Below are 16,458 nucleotides of genomic sequence, written 5' to 3' on the forward strand. Positions count from 1 at the left end.
CCTTTCCTTTTTTTGTTTTGAATTATGTTACGAAGATGTATGTTTATCTGCTGCAGTTACTTGACTCATATCTATGCTTTGTCCAGCAGACCCCATGTACAGTATTATACTACCTTGCAAAACATGTCTGATAAAGCTGTGCTTACTAAATCAGTAGGAATACCAGTAGGAAAGTCATTATTACAATTTTCTTTTCCATGTTTTATATATGACAAAGTCATATTTATTGTTGTCCAATAGAAAAAAGTAATTTCATGAGTTTTGGCACCTTTTGAAAAAAGTATCACAAAACAGTGCACCATACTTTCATGGTTTTATTTGTATATTAATTATGACAATAATAAATAAATAATAGATAACAACATTTTCATCAGTTTGGTACCATAAGTCCTTCATTCGCTGATGATAAATGTATCAAATTACATCTGTAAGATAGGAAATCTGTTTTGTAAACTTTGAGATTGTGCAGCATCCTTTAACTTTATGTGTAATAATGTAAAGTTGTTTTCTTGGTTTACAAATAATACAAAGAACGTTTCAATTTACCATTTTGAAACAAATGGATAACTGGAGCCAAACTGCTACAATCACTACAATTGGATGACGGGAAGAGATAGAAAGAACTGCTCATCTTTGTGTTCAAATCAGCTGTAACAGTGTGTGGACTTCACTCAGGAAGGAAATCCTTGGCAGTGGTCTCAGGAAACTGTTTAACTGTCTTTGTATAAGTCCAACTTGAAACGTTAAAAATGGGTAGTGCTTCCTTGTTGTTCCTTGTTAAAAAGGCCGCCCTCATCCTGGTCCAGATCAACACACATCTATTCTTGGAGAGTAGGAATGTTACTATGTTTATGCATCTTTCAGAGAATTAATGTGGGCACACAGTTTCAGTGCAGGCCCCAGTTTAAGGTTCATGGTGCTGACCATGTGCTCCTCAGTTAGAAGCAGAAGAGCCTGTCCATCTATTTCCTGGGCGCGAAACTCCTCGGCTACATCCTGACCACCTGGAGAAAAGAGAAGACAGAGACTAAATAGAGTATGTGTCTTTTGTTGATTTTGATGCATTTTGTTAGCTGATCTATTTGCAGAATTACTTACTTATATACATATATTAAATGTATTAAATATCAGGCTTATACAACAGCATAATGTATATTCTTACTAGGTTAAAACAAGGGGCCTGTTCCAGCTTTAAAGGGGCAATTTACTCAAAGCTGTCTTTGCTGCTTTGAACATCTGGTAGCATTAATTTGATGCACAGGAGGTGATTCACTTTATGTCCTTGAAGGCAACAGTGGAGTGTTTGCAATATATATGAAGTAAAAGCTGCTTATTTTGCTTTAACAGTGAGTCAACAGTAAGACGAAGGAAGAAAAGTGGGTTAACTACCTTCATACATTTATATGCTTTTGTTGTTTATTTTTGTTTATGATAAGCTGCAAGAAGTCAAAGGCAGAAAAATGGAACATACTAAGGTTTGGGAAAAACATGTTTTGTTTGTTTATGAGCTCCAGGAAATTCTTAACAGTACCTGGTAGGGAGTTGATATAAGAAAACACTTGCTCTACGTTCCACTGAGACGGACAACCGACATCGTCTTCTCCGTCAGAAACACTGATTGTTTCTGTCATCCTCTGCTCCTGCTCTCTCTCCCTCTCTCGCTGTCTCTCGGCCTGTTTACGGAGCCTGGTTGTCATGGGAATGGGAGGCTCGTCCTCCTCTTCTTCCTCCTGCTCGTCCTCCTCTATCAGTGAGCTTTGCCGGCTCTCTTCTGAGCCAAACGACCCACGAGCCTGTGGAGCACAAAGACAAATTTGGACAAATATCTACTGTATTTTTGTGTGGACTACTTACAGAAAAGCTTAATTAAGTATGATCCTTAGTCATCTCAGATAAGATTACGGTACCTACGTGTGAAAGCTGCAGTTTTTTTTTTTTTATATATTTAATGTAATTAAAATAAAGGTTTAATTTAAAGGAGTGAATGCATTACAGATTTTTTCTAATGTTACTTGATGGGCCACTGAGCCTTAAGCATCTTCTAACCCTAAAATAATTTAATTAATCTGGATTTAAGGAAAGAGTTTATGCATCAAACTATGGTCTAAATGCTGCTTTAGAGGCTTTTCCACCCTGAAATGTCAGTACTTATTTTGCTTGTGACATACACTTGTTGGGTTGCTTTCTTCAGTTACCTCATGAGGTAACCATAGCCTTTCAGCTGGCAGCAGATGTCATCAGGTGGTACCCAAACTTCACCTTCAACACTTATCACACTTAACACAGTTGCTGGGCCGGCAGTAATGGCCAAGTCATCTGCTCCTGTCTTCCAGCTTCCCTCCTCTCGCCTACTCCATAACCAGCGAGAGGCTCGTTCTGCCTCCTCGCCCATCCTGTGAGCTGCTTGTTTCTTGCTCCTTTCATCCAGACCCAGAGCCGATAACAACCGGCATACTGATCTGGCTGGAAAACCTCTGCAGCTGCTCTCTACGGGAAACATCCCTGCCTGCCATCCCCTGTCCTTACAGTCCTGAACTAATGACTGGTACTGTAAGGCCTCTCTCTTTCTCTCCTCCCATGGCATTGTCAGCTCAATTGGAATGATTTGATGAATGATTTTTGGTCTTCAGTTGACCACAGTACAGTGTCCAGACGTAGCGTTGTATGCACCACCTCTGGGAACTGCAGCCTCCTTCCCATGTCACCCCTCATCTTTCAGGACCTGGCAGCTTGCAGCAGATTGGGCTTTGGTCTTTCGGTAGAGAACGGCCTAGTAACTCTTTGATGAAGGTGCCAGCGGGCCTTTTCTTGCATCTATCCTGTTGTGTGTTGGCCAGAGACAGAAGCCCCTCATCATGGCACCACCTATACCATCCTTGAGCCAGAGATTTTTTGCACCATGACAGTCTGGTGCCAGCATAAAATGTTCCACTTATTAGCAATTATTATTAAAACATCATTATTATTTGATTGAATTTATGTATTTAACATGAAATTCTTAATTCCCTGACAGACTCTTATTTGGGCCTTCTGGATGAAATTATTATACAACTAACATCTTTCAAATAACTTTTAACAACTCACTTTTATTGTAAAAACAACAACTTTTTCCTAGTTTTTGGGGCACTATTTTACTTGTATTACTGTGATCAACAGTGATTGTTGTTATTAAGTTGTCTTACAGACCAATGGTTGAAAGATACATCTAATTAACAGGATACGGAAAGCAGAAAAAAACCCGTTTGTGCCACACAAGGTCATGATCATTTTGTCAGACTTTTCTTTCCTATAGCAGCTTGTCTCATAGGACCAGTGATCCCTGGAGCACTCCCTGCATTTTGCTACATGCGTCAGGTCAGTGATATTAACTGACCTGTCTCAGAAAATGTTCTCTAGAGGCTCCCTTGACTCTCCTGCTGGGGGGTCGTCCTCTCCTGCCCATGGGCCTGTGACCCCAGCGGCCTGCTCTCAGCACAGTGATACGCTTGGTGCAGCTCACACTAAACCTTAACACAGAGAATCAAAATATTAAATTAGATTCATACAGTTCACTGCAGATGATCGCATTTGAATAAGGATGGCACTGCAGTCATGAGATCATTCTTGAAGCCCAAAGGCCCTTTGAGATTTTTTTTCCTGTGTGTACTCAGTGCAGTTAGACAGGCTTTTGCTATTGTGCACTAAGCTAATAGTCTGCATCTGGACTCTTTGATGCCTGGATGGAGACTCAAAAGGAAACCTGTGAGTGATTATACACTTGTGACTTTTTCTTATAACCCAAATGTAACTCAATGGGTTCCAGATGTCAGATGACGTGTCTCACCACCACTGAGACAGACAACATTTTCAGTTTACTCGTCTTGTGTGGTAGAGGCTGCCTTTTTTTAAAATATTTATTTATACAAGGAAATATCCTCTTTTGCAGCAAAACTCTGCTTTTTCAATCATCTTATTCTAACCAACAGTCATTGTTTTAAACGGTAAGGGTGGTATTATTCTGTATTTTGTCTTCAATGAAAAGACTAAAACCAACCAACCAAAGTCTTAGTCTATCTCTCAATACTTTCCGGTTTTCCTACCCTGTCTGTTAATATATGTCTGTAAATCTTTAAAAATGTATAATACATATATATATATATATATCTATAGATATATCTATAGAGATATATATATATATATATATATATATATATATATATATATATATATATATATATATATATATATCTATAGATATATATACAGTGCTGCTCGTAAGTATTCATACCCATGGTCAAGTTTACTAAAAAGAGGAATAAAAAAATCATCTTTTGGAAATTGATCTTAATGCCTTAATTAAAAAAATGAGGAAAAATCCAACCTTTTAAGGACACCAATTTTTTTTGTGAATGAATAATGTATTGTAAATAAATAAATGTTCTTCCTTTAAAATACAGGGGCCATAATTATACATACCCCTATGTTAAATTCCCATAGAGGAAGGTAGATTTTTATTTTTAAAGGCCAGTTATTTCATGGATCCAGGATACTATGCATCCTGATAAAGTTCCCTTGGCCTTTGGAATTAAAATAGCCCCCCATCATCACATACCCTTCACCATACCTAGAGATTGGCATGGTTTTATTTCAGTTAGCCTAATAGCTGGTTTGATTTTCATTGCTATGGATCTTATCTCAGTTAGCTATTAGGCTAACTGAAATAAAACCATGCCAATCTCTAGGTATGTAGGTAGGTAACATTTATTTATTTACAATACATTATTCATTCGCAAAACAAATTGGTGTCCTTAAAAGGTCAGATTTTTCCTCATTTTTTTAATTAAGGCATTAAGATCAATTTCCAAAAGATGATTTTTTTATTCCTTTTTTTAGTCAACTTTAGCATGGGTATGAATACTTATGACCAGCACTGTATGTATATATATATATATATATATATATATATATATATAGTTTTATTTATTTTAAAGGCTCAGTAATTTCCTAAAACAACTGGGTGCTGTAGTTTTTAGTAAACAAACAGGAGGAAATAGTGCATTTGTTGGGGACTATTTTTAGTGGTGGATTAATACACATGCTGTGCTCTATAGTATTTTGGGACAGGGTATGTTGGATCGACTCAAAATAAACTACAGTGTGTGTGTTTGAGGTAATGAGGCAACATGTTTTTAATAGTTTTTTTGACAACAATGCAGCTCAATTCATTGTTTGATAAGCTATATCAGGCTTTGGCTACACAAACAATACTTCTTCAATCAATCAATCAATCAATCAATCAATTGCTGGGTAACATTGCCAGCCCTATCCTTAAACATCAAATCTACACTTAAACAACTTTGCAGCAGGACTGTCTAGTTACCTGCCAGTAGAATAATTTGTCAATCTTTGCTCCTTTAAAGGGGAACTACGCCCATTTTCAAAATTCATACATGTTATTCCTATGGTCTAAGACAGTCCAAAAATATTAGTAAACATCAACAACTCTCTCCCAAATTCAAAACCTAGAGTGCTAAAACTCAAATTTGTGATGACATCAGGTATAAAGGTTGGAACTGCTCCAATGAATTAAGAAAAATGTTATAGATGACACTGAGAGCACCCAGGGGAATGTTCTGCGTATATGGGTACATTTTCTGTCTCAGGACTGAGAACACTACAACAGAATAAAGCTCATTTGGGTATATAAAAGAAAACAAATCTTCCATTCAGTGTCTATGGAGCAGCTCCAGTCTTTATACATGATGACATGACAAGTTTGGGACTTACTTCTCTGGTTTCTGGCTTTGAGAGAGAGTAGCTCATGTTCACAGATATTGACTGACTGCATGGAAAGCACTAGCGTTAGGCAAGGGTTAGGTGCCTTGAAGTCAACGGTGGGGGCTTAAAACACCATCGAGCAAACTTTCCTAGGTCATAAAAATAACATATTGAAGTTCTTAATTTAGGTGGCGTTTCCCTTCAATTCTGAGACATTGAGAATGCAGGTTTTAATCAGCTCAAAAAAAGGAAAGAAAAGCTTGTATAACTTAACATCGACTTACCATCCATTGGAATGGCATTACTGTGAATGGCATTACTGTATCTTTAATGCAGTTGTACATTTTCAGTACTGGATCGACATTACTTCAGAGAACCAGGCTGATGCTTGATGTTACCTGTGCTTATTAACGGAAGTGTTGTTGGTTCATCTTAATGTGTGAGTGATTTATTTTACCTTCTGACACACGTCATGGAGCAGAAGCGTTTGGAGCGCAGGAACGTGTGAGCGTAACCTCTGCTCCCACAGAACTCACACTGCAGCACACCTTCCGCACTCTCCCCCAGCTCTGAAACTTCACAGGACCAGCTGTTAGTCTCTCTCTCTCTCTCGCACACACACACACACACACACACACCCTCACCGTCTGCTGCAGGGCCATCGTCTTCCATCTCTGAATCTGTTGAATCCATCTGGTCAGCATCCAGCGGACTGTCCTCTGCTGCTGAATCTCCGTTGGTTTGTATCTCCTGGGATTCAGGCAGTGAAGCCTGCTGGTCTGCTAACAGCGAAGAGGAGACCACCTGTATTAAGAGGTGCATTAAGAAAAGTAAAATCTCACATACTGACATGGAAAGACATTAGTTCTGTGTAGAAACAGATGGGGTGTAGTTTTTACACGTCTATGTTTGACTAAAATGAAAGTTTTATGATATGAACTGGAAACTTGAACTTAGAAAAATTGCCATTGCACAAGATGTTTGTGGCTGCATTGCATTATGCTATTATAAGGCTGCTGTCAGAAGCACAATATCTGGTACAATATCTGAGAAGCTCTTACTGGCACTAGAAATTATTGAATGTTAACTAGCCACGAATGATAAGAACTATATGTCCATTTAGTGTTTCAGGAGGAAATTTCCCATTAGCTAAAACATCCAACTCAGACAGACATTCACTGGTGATATTGGAACTCCAGTGTTCATACCGGGAATGGCTCCAGGCCCTCTCGGATGACGAAGCCCTCTATAAGGTGTGTAAGGACGTGGGTTGTGAGTATCCTGTCAGGGCTCTCTGGGACACTTGTTGGGGAGGAGGGGGGCTGGGTGGGGCCTCTCGCTGCTGCTGGCAGGACGGGAGGAGGTAGAGGAGGAGGGTTGCTGCTGGTGGTGGTGAGCTGGGAGGGTTCTTCCACCACTGGTGACCTGATCACTGGGCGACTGGATATGATGGAGGATGAACCCATCACTGAAGAACAATAAGAGGTATAAAAGATAACACAACTGAGGGTTGTTTCATGCAAGCAAAATTACCAGTTGAACCATGCTTATTCTGGTAATTCCAGTTTATTTTCTTAGGAAATTCAGTTTCGTAAAGGAGGTTTAAGTAAGTCTGACCTAAGTTACCATGGAAACGTATTCCTCCAGACTAACGCCTGGTCTCAGTCAGGTTAGTTTGTGGCTGACAGCCAATTTGAAGACATTGTAACAGTATTTTAACCATATAGAGACTGCTATGTCACTTGTAAGTAACATAATACAACAAATAGAGAACTAAAGTTTCTAAAGAGTTCAAATGATCTTATTGTCTTGCTGTAACATTATGGGATACTATTGTGGGTCATATTTCATACCTCAAAGTTGTTTAATGATATGTTGGATTTTTACATCTACATCTTAATTTTCAGCACTAATTTTAGCTTAATTAGCAGATTCTGATTTCTAGGTTTATTCAAGACAGGCTCTGCTTTTCTAAACCACCTTTATGAAACATCCCTCTGGCTAATGAGGAGAGTTTGAAGGGTTAGAAAGGGTTTTATTGTATTGTATTCTTAATCATATTTTACCTGCACCATTCTGCTTAGGAGGCCCAATGAGAGATGTCAGGGTCCTGTCTTGCTGTGGACTGGGAGAACATTCATCTTTCCTCTCCTCTGAGCTCAATCCATTCACTTTGCACGTTTGCCCCGACTGAAATTCAAACCACAACAAACCCTTGATCAAAATAACACATACTGTGAACAGGCAATGCCTACATATTAACAACAGCACACGGTGACTCACGGATGGAGTTTCATTGTGTCTGACTCGATGCACTTTCAGATTAACAGCCACCGTCTGAGGAGGTGGGAGGTTCTGGTAGGGCATCTGGACCAGGGCCTCCGCTACAGGCAGCTCCTGCTCGGTCAGCAACATATGTCCTGAATGGACGGCCAAAGCCTGGACCGAGTGCAGGGACAGCCTCTGGAGGGAAGCTGGGGGGTTCTGGGGCAGCCTGGGGAGAACCAGAGGCGGAGGAGGAGGTGGAGGCTGGTTCTGCACTTGTGGGAATGAGGTCCGGCGCTGCGGAGCAGCCACCAGAGGAGGAGGCTGAGGTTGAACGGTGGCAGCTGGGATTGAGGTCTGAGCTGAGGATGCAAACACGCTGGGGACAGACGTAGAAGAAGAAGAAGGGCCTTGGGGGTTGTTGTTGGTTTGTGATTGGGTGCTGGGGGTGGTCAGTCTTTTAACTGAAAGAGAAAGAGGTTTGGTGTTGGTTTCTTGAGGTGCTACTCTGAGAGCGATGGGCTGGAGCTGTCTGTGGTTTGGAGCTCCTCCTGTAGCCTGCTGGAGGATGAGCTGGTGGTGTGCCACCCGCTGGCCTGGCAGACAGGACAGCTGCTGCTTGACCAGAGTGTGGGTCTGCACCGGAGAGTAGGCTGCAAGGAGAGTGATGCATAGACAGACATGAAGATACAAACACACAAAAACAAACAAATACATAAAACAAGTATCTCTTTTTCAAGGTTGACCTTAAAATTATGGCACCTGTCACGATGTGGGAGCTCATTTTCATTACAGTGACTCATCACTTAAGCCTGGAAGACACTTTCTAGTAATCTTTCCTTTAAACCTCAGTATTTGAACCCGTTATCTCACCTGGGGTTATAATCTGGGGGCCCGAGGCCAGCTGGGTGACATCCGCCAGTCCTGTTTCTGTTGAGGTGTCAGTCAGCTGGCTGGTTTTCAGCCCGCAGATTGATGTCTTGGATAAAGAGGTGGCCGGAGTCAGGGCTTGCGGCTGGGCGGATGGCTTTAAAATCACACTGTGGGCTGTGGCCAGAGCTCCAGGCAAGTGGGTACGTAGAGCGAGATTCTGCACCTGAATATACACAGAAAGAAAGTCACTTTTACACTGTTTATAGAAGCCATGGGTGGTGGGGTTGACAGCCCAACTTTATTAACGATTCCTCTGATAATAATAATAATACCAAACCGTATTTACCACATAACTTTTGATTTTGCAATGTGCATGCTCAGGATATGTAACAGCCTGAAGTAGGCAAAATAACACTGCGGTCTTGTGCATGGGTTATTCTAATTTAGTGCCTGGCAAAGTTTGTACCTGAGAGGAGGTAGGTAAAGAGGAGCAGGAGGTGACCGCAGGGAGGTCTGATTGAACTGCAGCCACCGTGGCTGCAGGGGTTAGAATAAGCTAACAGAAGAAAAGCAAAAAGCAGGGAGAGACAGGTGGCTAGGTGGTTAGAAATAAACAAATGTTGCGAGAAAACATAAGAAAACACATTCAGTAAAAATAGAAATAGGGAAAACGAGTCATGCCGTGTTAAAGTATCAGTGCATATTGTAAGATTGACCAACAGTGTGAAATATGTGAAAAGATTTGTACCATCTGAGTGCGAAGGTACATCTGAGCTTGGTTACAGTTGGCCGGTCTGTTTCCCAGGAGCATGGCCTGCTGGGATATGGTGGTTGCAGCACCAGTGGATGTTTGGGTTCGGCCAATCAGGTGAGCTGTCACTGGAGATGCTGGTAAAGTAATCTGGATAAAAGAAAGATGCTGAGGTTAAAATCTGTGCTCAGAGCAGGTCAGAATGATTGGCTTGGTAACACAGATACTTACTGAGTTTTGGGAAACACCAGCAGGCTGATGAACCAAGCTGCCACTGGATGACGAAGGTGACTGCCGCTGACAGACTGAAGCCTGAAAGACATTGGAAAATCATCAATCACCCTATAGCTTATGTCAAAATGACTCGTCATGCTTGTGCTGACACATAACAGACATCATCTGACCTTCTGTATGGTGGCCAGACTCTGCAGATGAGGGCTGTGCTGGTGCTGCTGCAGGGCGGCTGTCTGCAGCATGAGCTGATGCTGCTGCTGGGCTGCGTACATCTGGTGCAGGTACTGGGCCGCCATGCTCTGAGGTCTGTGGATGGTGTGCTGGATCACCTGTTGGAGCACATGATGGACACATCAAGCATTTTACAAATTCATTTCAGTTAGGCTTTTGAATTTTATTCCATTTGCTCTTGTTGCACTGATAAATGGAAACTTTGAAGCATTCAGAACATTTAGTTTCGAAAAAATGTAATTATCTGATGTTAGGATTGGAAAATTCCTAGAATAATGATGGCCAAGGGCTTGAGATATTTAACTTCAGTAATGATTTCACTTTAGTGCTATGAGCTATTTTATATGGAAGTCTCTCTTTTAAGATAACATATCACTCCTGGTGGAAATAATAAAATATATGTTTTTGAATGGTACCTTTTCTAAACAACGTACCTATTGAAAAAATATTCAAGGGAAGACTGTTTATTTTCTATAGCTACTGCCTATCTTTCAGTTTACACAATTTCAGTATTTTGTATTGGCTCTAAGAGTTACACAGGGTCATCTATCACCTGCCTGCCTGTCAAGTCAAACAATGCTTGCAGAGGTCCCAGGTACTGTATATTACCTGGACTGCCTGTCTGTCGGGTGAGATGATGCTGAAGGAAGTAGAGGGTGCCTGGGTGCATGTGGTGCTGCCGGAGTTGACTGTTGCCATGGTGATGGCAGCTGATGTGATGGGGGTGGTGGTGGCTACAGTCCTATTAGTGTCTGCCTGCTTTTCTCCTGGGCCCTGTCTCTCCATCTCCCAGGTCACACACAGATTCAGTAATGGGAAAACTGTGGAGGTAAAAGAGACATTAATTAACAGCAGGAAGTTAAATAAAACAGGCACAACTTTAGTTGAATCAGTGATGGACATGTAGGCTACTGCTTAGCTCTTTTGTTGTTTAGTACTTTTCTCAACTGGCTCTCTGTAGCAACAGGTTTTAGATAACTGAGTCTAGAAAATACCAGTTGGTGCTTTAAATACTGAAGAGTTGATTGTCTAATATAAAAAAAACAATGTCTTCATGCTGCAAAAAGTTAAACTATGATACTTTAATACAGGATCGAGCTGGTGTTTTTTATTTCCAGATTATCTACATACATCTACATAAACAAAATATAGCCTACTCCATCACTTTGTTCGAGTAACCTTATTTTGGATCAACGGAAGTACATTTCCAGGATAAAGCCTGAAGCGCCGGATGTCAGGCTTTGTCGCTCGCCTTCCGCTCTCTGTGTGTTGCCGTTGTAAAAATCCCTTCGCTACAGGAAACCACAACAAAGTTCGAGCTAGCAAGCTACACGCTGAAAATGGCAAGTTTTGAAGAAAATGTGAATCGTGCAACCAGGCAGGCCTGCATGGTTCTTTTGAGGAATGATTGTAAAGATTTACAAAGAATATGCAAATATATATACAATATGCATTTTATATCCTATCCCAGAATGTATGTGTGGTGTAGCCAGACCTTAGCCTACTCCACAGCGCTGTGAAGATAGGTCTGGCAATGCGAGACAAAAACCTTGACTAAACTAAACCTGTTATATTTCTTATTGGCCATAAGTGAAAGGTATTTTTGTGATCTTATTTTGAAAATATGAGCTGATTCAATAGAGTTCACTGCAGCGTAAAATCGGCCCATTCCGATCTTCTTAAATTAAAGGATCTCAAAGTCAATTTTGCCAAATGCCTTTCACAAATCAATCTTCAGTCTAAGTACTACTAACTCAGACTATACTTACTTGTGTTATTACAAAGCTACAGTAAAAACATTTTGTCTATTGAAATAGGATAACTTATTAATATGGAGGAAAAATAGGCAATAGGCGTACATTGTTTGGTATTTCAGTTCGGTTTTAACTTGCTTTACCGTTATGGAAATCCACCCAAAAAGCATAGAAATGAAATGAATATAAAGTCAGATAGATAATAAACTCAAAAGATAATCCATCCATTGCAGCACTGAAATAACAACAATAACTGGCTCATAAGAATCTGTCATTTGAATAATATAGAATCTATATGAATAGGCCTATATGTGCCCATTAGGCCTGTATTATATAAGTTACCCATCTTATTTTGTTGAATTTTTAGCGTGTATTCTTGGAAAAGTGCATGTTTAAAAAAATAAAACATCCAAAAAAACGATTAAAAGATTAAAAAAACTACACTGTGGTTTTCAGAGCATCATAAATATGTGTTTTACTTTGATCATTTCAATATATCAATAATATAGAAAGCACAACTGAATCATCAAATTAGCTCTATACACAAGTTAGAAACAAACGATAACATCATAGAAAAACAGAGATGTATTTATCGCAGGTAGGCTATCCTCGGAAACCATTGTTATGAACAGGTAATAAGTATATATTAAAAAAGGTAAATCGTTCACATTATTGATTTGTTTGCAAAATGAGTGCAAAGGTTATTTTGTGCCACTTCCGTAAAGAGACAAACATCAGGTGCTACAATGCTGGAGTTTTTACTTCTTCTTTTAATTGCTGACAAAGCCATGCTGATATGAGTAAAATATTTTAATAATAGCCTACTAAATAATCTCAAAGAGCTAGCCTTAAAATGGTAAAAAAATAAAAATGATATGCCATATTTTATAAGGCTAAAGACTGATGGTGTGGCAGCTTGAATATTGATTGCTTTTTGCTGCAGAGGTTCTGTCCAATTAAACGCCGACAGTATATTCTCGATAAACCCTAAATTATCATAAATGATCTTAAATGCACTGTCCATGATTTAGGAACCTTCAGATAATAGGCTACCTTTAACAAATCAGGATGTCATTATTCCCTGTCTGGCCGTCGGTCTGCCTCTCATCGCTCAGACGGCGCTGTATGCATGCACAATCATTCACCTCTTGTCGGCGTTACCTGCCTGGTGTTGATAGACCATCAGGCCATTAAGAACGGACCAGACCCGGTCCGGCACATTGTCCCAATCAAGAAGCCTACTGATGCGTCAGTACTGTCTAAAATGGAGATGAAAAAAATCAGATGGTACACAGCAGGCAATAAAAAAGACTTGATACAGCACCGCTCGCAGTGCGGGAGGACCTTCCACAGCCGGGGAGTCCGCTGCGCTTACTGCGTGGACAGTCCGGAGATGTTTGACGGCTTAACGATGTGTTTTTGTCCGTTTTTAATGGCTTTTATTTAGCCTATGTCTGATGAATGGCTTTAGATATTTGCTCCAAAAAAAGAAAGAAAAAAATCGGGTTGATGGATTTGAACTCTTTGTGGGGGTAATTCCCTAGGCTGCACAGAAAAAGATGCGTCAGAACTTGAAGAATATTTCACAAACCGCTGATGGGCTGATATCACAGACATACAATATAATACTCCTTCCCTAAGGGTTTGTTTTCTCAGAGGACATCTTACAGTTAGTTCACTATAGGCCTATCTACAAAAAGAAACCCCATTTCAAGAGGCATTGCCTTTTAAAAAGGCTCAGCAAGTACGTTCTTGCTCTGCAGAGATAGGCCTATACATTATTATATGCACCATACAAAAATGAAGTAGCCTAGGCTATACAACACACAAAGGGGAAGTTGGAGCATCTGCATGGTCATAGTCATATGTAGAATACAGATGACTTACTTAATCAGTTTGGAAATACTTATGTTGAAATATATCATGGAAGATTGGACTGTGAATCAAAAAATGAGGCTGCACTGTGATTAGGAAGTGAAAGCATCAACGTCAAACTAATTAATCCGGGTGGATTTTTAGAATATGTTTATAAAAACTGATGCATATTAGTACAACATAATGATGCTTCTATGTTAAGTGAAATTGGCTATAGGTGGAGAAAAAAAGAAAGTTGGTCATGCTTCACATTCCACTATCTCTTTCTGCCTCTGGAAAAATAGAGAGAAATAAAAACATAATGCATACATTATGCAGCAAACACACATGCTATTTCTGTGACAAGTTTCCCAGGGCTGCACGACCTGTCAGGAGTTTCACTCAGGATGAGGAAGAACAACTCGTTTTCGGTTGCGAAGAAGGATGCTCTTTTCACGTGGTATTCAAGTTCTGTCGGAAATAGTAAGACATAAACCTGCGTGAATCACCCAGCAAATGTTTGAACCATATGTAGGCTAATCTATGGTTTGAACATAACTTTATGTTTAGTGGCTAATGGAGCCGTAGCAATAACTGACAGCAAAAGAGATACATTTAATTATTATATTTTATGTTGCTGTTGTTAATGTAGGCCTAATGTTGCATTGCATGGAATAAATAAGCTACATCAAATTAATTACAGTAATGCTAGTATTTAGAGTCATTGTTAAATGTATTTTTGTAGTCTATGTAAACAATAAGCCTATTGTGGTGTGTAACGTTACGTATTCATATTTTTTCCTTCTTTTTTTCCTTCATCAATCAATCATCATTTAATCACGTCCATTTCACATGTTTTTGTATTCATTCTAGCACAGTAGCACAAAGTAGTTCACTAATTCCAAAAAATGGAAACACACATGCTTATGCTTTTGTTAACAGGTCAATTTTATTTTTGTTTATCCGAACCCAAGCACTTAAATGGGCGACATGTCTTGAGGCTTCTACGATGTCCGAGCTCAGATGTTCGAACGCGAAAGCAACACTTAAAACATATAATGCTTCAGTTGGTACAGTCGGAATGCTGGCAAAGGATGTTTAACTTTTCGGATATTTTAACCATGTTAAACTGGTTTGCTATACATTGTGAACTTAAAATATGTGTAAAACTGTGAATTTAAAATATTCAACGTAATATTTGTTTAACGTCAGTATACATATTTGTGTGTCTGTATGCACCACCCAACGCATTCCGACAATGGACTCGTCCGTCGTAAGGCCTTTGCAGTAGGGAGTTGTTTGGCGGACCCCGCAAGTTTTTCTTTACTTTTCATGTTATTGTTGTGCCTCTAAAGAAGCCTAACTTGTTCATTTTTATCAACACTTGTCTCGTTGTTCACTCGGTGTGTCGACGGACTTTAAAATCAAAGTGTTTTGGGCGTTGTACACAACTAGCTGAGAGCGAAAGAAGGAAGGAAGGCATCGGAGACTGGGACTGGCTGAGCTTATGATGCCGACGTTGCGGGACAGCACCATGTCCCATCCCGGCGAGAATTCCCACCAAGTCCGGGTGAAAGCGTATTATAAAGGGTAAGAAATCATTGCTTCTCCTAGCATGTCATCGATCTGGTGAGTAAGTCAACTAGCTAAAAGCAGTTTTAGACTTGGAAAGGTGGCTAACCAGTTGGCTAACATTAGCTAACCGGCTAACGGCTTGCTAATGTTGGGTAAATACCAGGTTTGACGTTAGGTAAACTTGACAAGACAAACATGCAGGTGAAACTGTCCAGACCATAGCTAGAGCCAGACGCGTTGTCAATGTAAAGTCATTGGTTTAAATTCAGTCAAATTGAGTTGTTGGTTGTACTAATATCTTAAATCTGACACAGTTTGAAAGCTTTGGAGCTAGTCTGTCAGCTAATAAGGTTTATAACTAGCCTGGCATGTTCATGTTGTTATGCACTGGCCAACATTCATTTCTTATTGACAGTTTTGGCAAGTTAATAAGATGGACGTGATGTTCTTTAGGGATTGGCAATATGACAACAGGAAATGATCAAAGTCTTTATTGATATGATACATCGATACCATCATGATAACTGTCGAGTAATGGAAAACCAAATTAGGTTTTGTTGTTGATGTTCATCATGTTAGACGGCTTGACAATGTGAGGTCAAGCTGAACTGTTAATTTCAGATGGTATTCTAAGGTATTTCAGTAATACTGATGTAGTGTTTATAATACAACATATCTTTTACAATCTCACAACACAATTCGTTTCTGTTTCACCATCTATTTTACCTTAATCCAACCTGAACCTTAACTAGGGCTGCAACTAACATGACTGATTATTTTCGTCGTCAAATCATCTATTGATTATTATTTTGGTTAGTAATAAATTACTTAGTATATTAATGTCAAATAAACAGGGAAAATGCCCACCACAAGTTTTGAAAGCAAGTTTTGATCAATCAATCATTTAAAAACTTAAATGATTGATTGATCATCGCATTTGCTGCTGATTAATTTCAAGTCGATTGACTAATCGATTCATTGATTAATTGTTTCAGCTCTAGCCTTAACCGATCATCTCTGTGGCACCTAACGTTAACCTAAATTATGCCCTACCCCAAGCTAAGGAGAGCGCCGCTGTGGGAAACACTTTTCAAAAGGGGAAAGATTTTTGGACACAAGACAAACAAAAGATTATAAACATAAATATCAATTGTACTGTTCATC

At 39.7% G+C, this 16,458-nt stretch overlaps 2 protein-coding genes across 7 annotated transcripts in view; one reads left to right on the plus strand and one right to left on the minus strand.

Moving 5' to 3' along the window:
* Positions 1-715: 715 nt before the first annotated feature.
* phc3 (polyhomeotic homolog 3 (Drosophila)) lies at positions 716-13,197 on the minus strand. Of its 6 annotated transcripts, none has more exons than XM_031293925.2 (15): positions 12,919-13,197; positions 10,721-10,932; positions 10,051-10,209; positions 9,878-9,958; positions 9,644-9,796; positions 9,362-9,451; positions 8,896-9,118; positions 8,041-8,675; positions 7,824-7,947; positions 6,966-7,225; positions 6,396-6,561; positions 6,215-6,332; positions 3,374-3,506; positions 1,532-1,793; positions 716-1,004 (listed from the first exon to the last, which is right to left on the minus strand). In XM_031293925.2, the coding sequence occupies exons 2-15, from the start codon at positions 10,895-10,897 to the stop codon at positions 850-852; spliced, it is 2,736 nt and encodes a 911-aa protein (XP_031149785.1). In that variant the 5' UTR covers positions 10,898-10,932; positions 12,919-13,197; the 3' UTR covers positions 716-849. The 6 variants fall into 6 exon arrangements, with proteins under 6 accessions (XP_031149785.1, XP_031149782.1, XP_031149784.1 ...); XM_031293922.2 differs by having other exon boundaries at positions 13,027-13,145; XM_031293924.2 differs by having other exon boundaries at positions 6,215-6,326; positions 6,402-6,561; positions 13,027-13,144.
* Positions 13,198-15,226: 2,029 nt separating this feature from the next.
* The window catches only part of prkci (protein kinase C, iota), a 34,452-nt gene continuing 33,220 nt past the window's right edge, over positions 15,227-16,458 (plus strand). The window contains exon 1 of the mRNA XM_031293930.2: positions 15,227-15,309. Within this exon, the coding sequence (XP_031149790.1) occupies positions 15,227-15,309 (83 nt within the window). The remainder of the gene's footprint in view (positions 15,310-16,458) is intronic.

Source organism: Sander lucioperca, chromosome 9, assembly GCF_008315115.2.
Source record: "Sander lucioperca isolate FBNREF2018 chromosome 9, SLUC_FBN_1.2, whole genome shotgun sequence".
NCBI lineage: Eukaryota > Metazoa > Chordata > Actinopteri > Perciformes > Percidae > Sander > Sander lucioperca.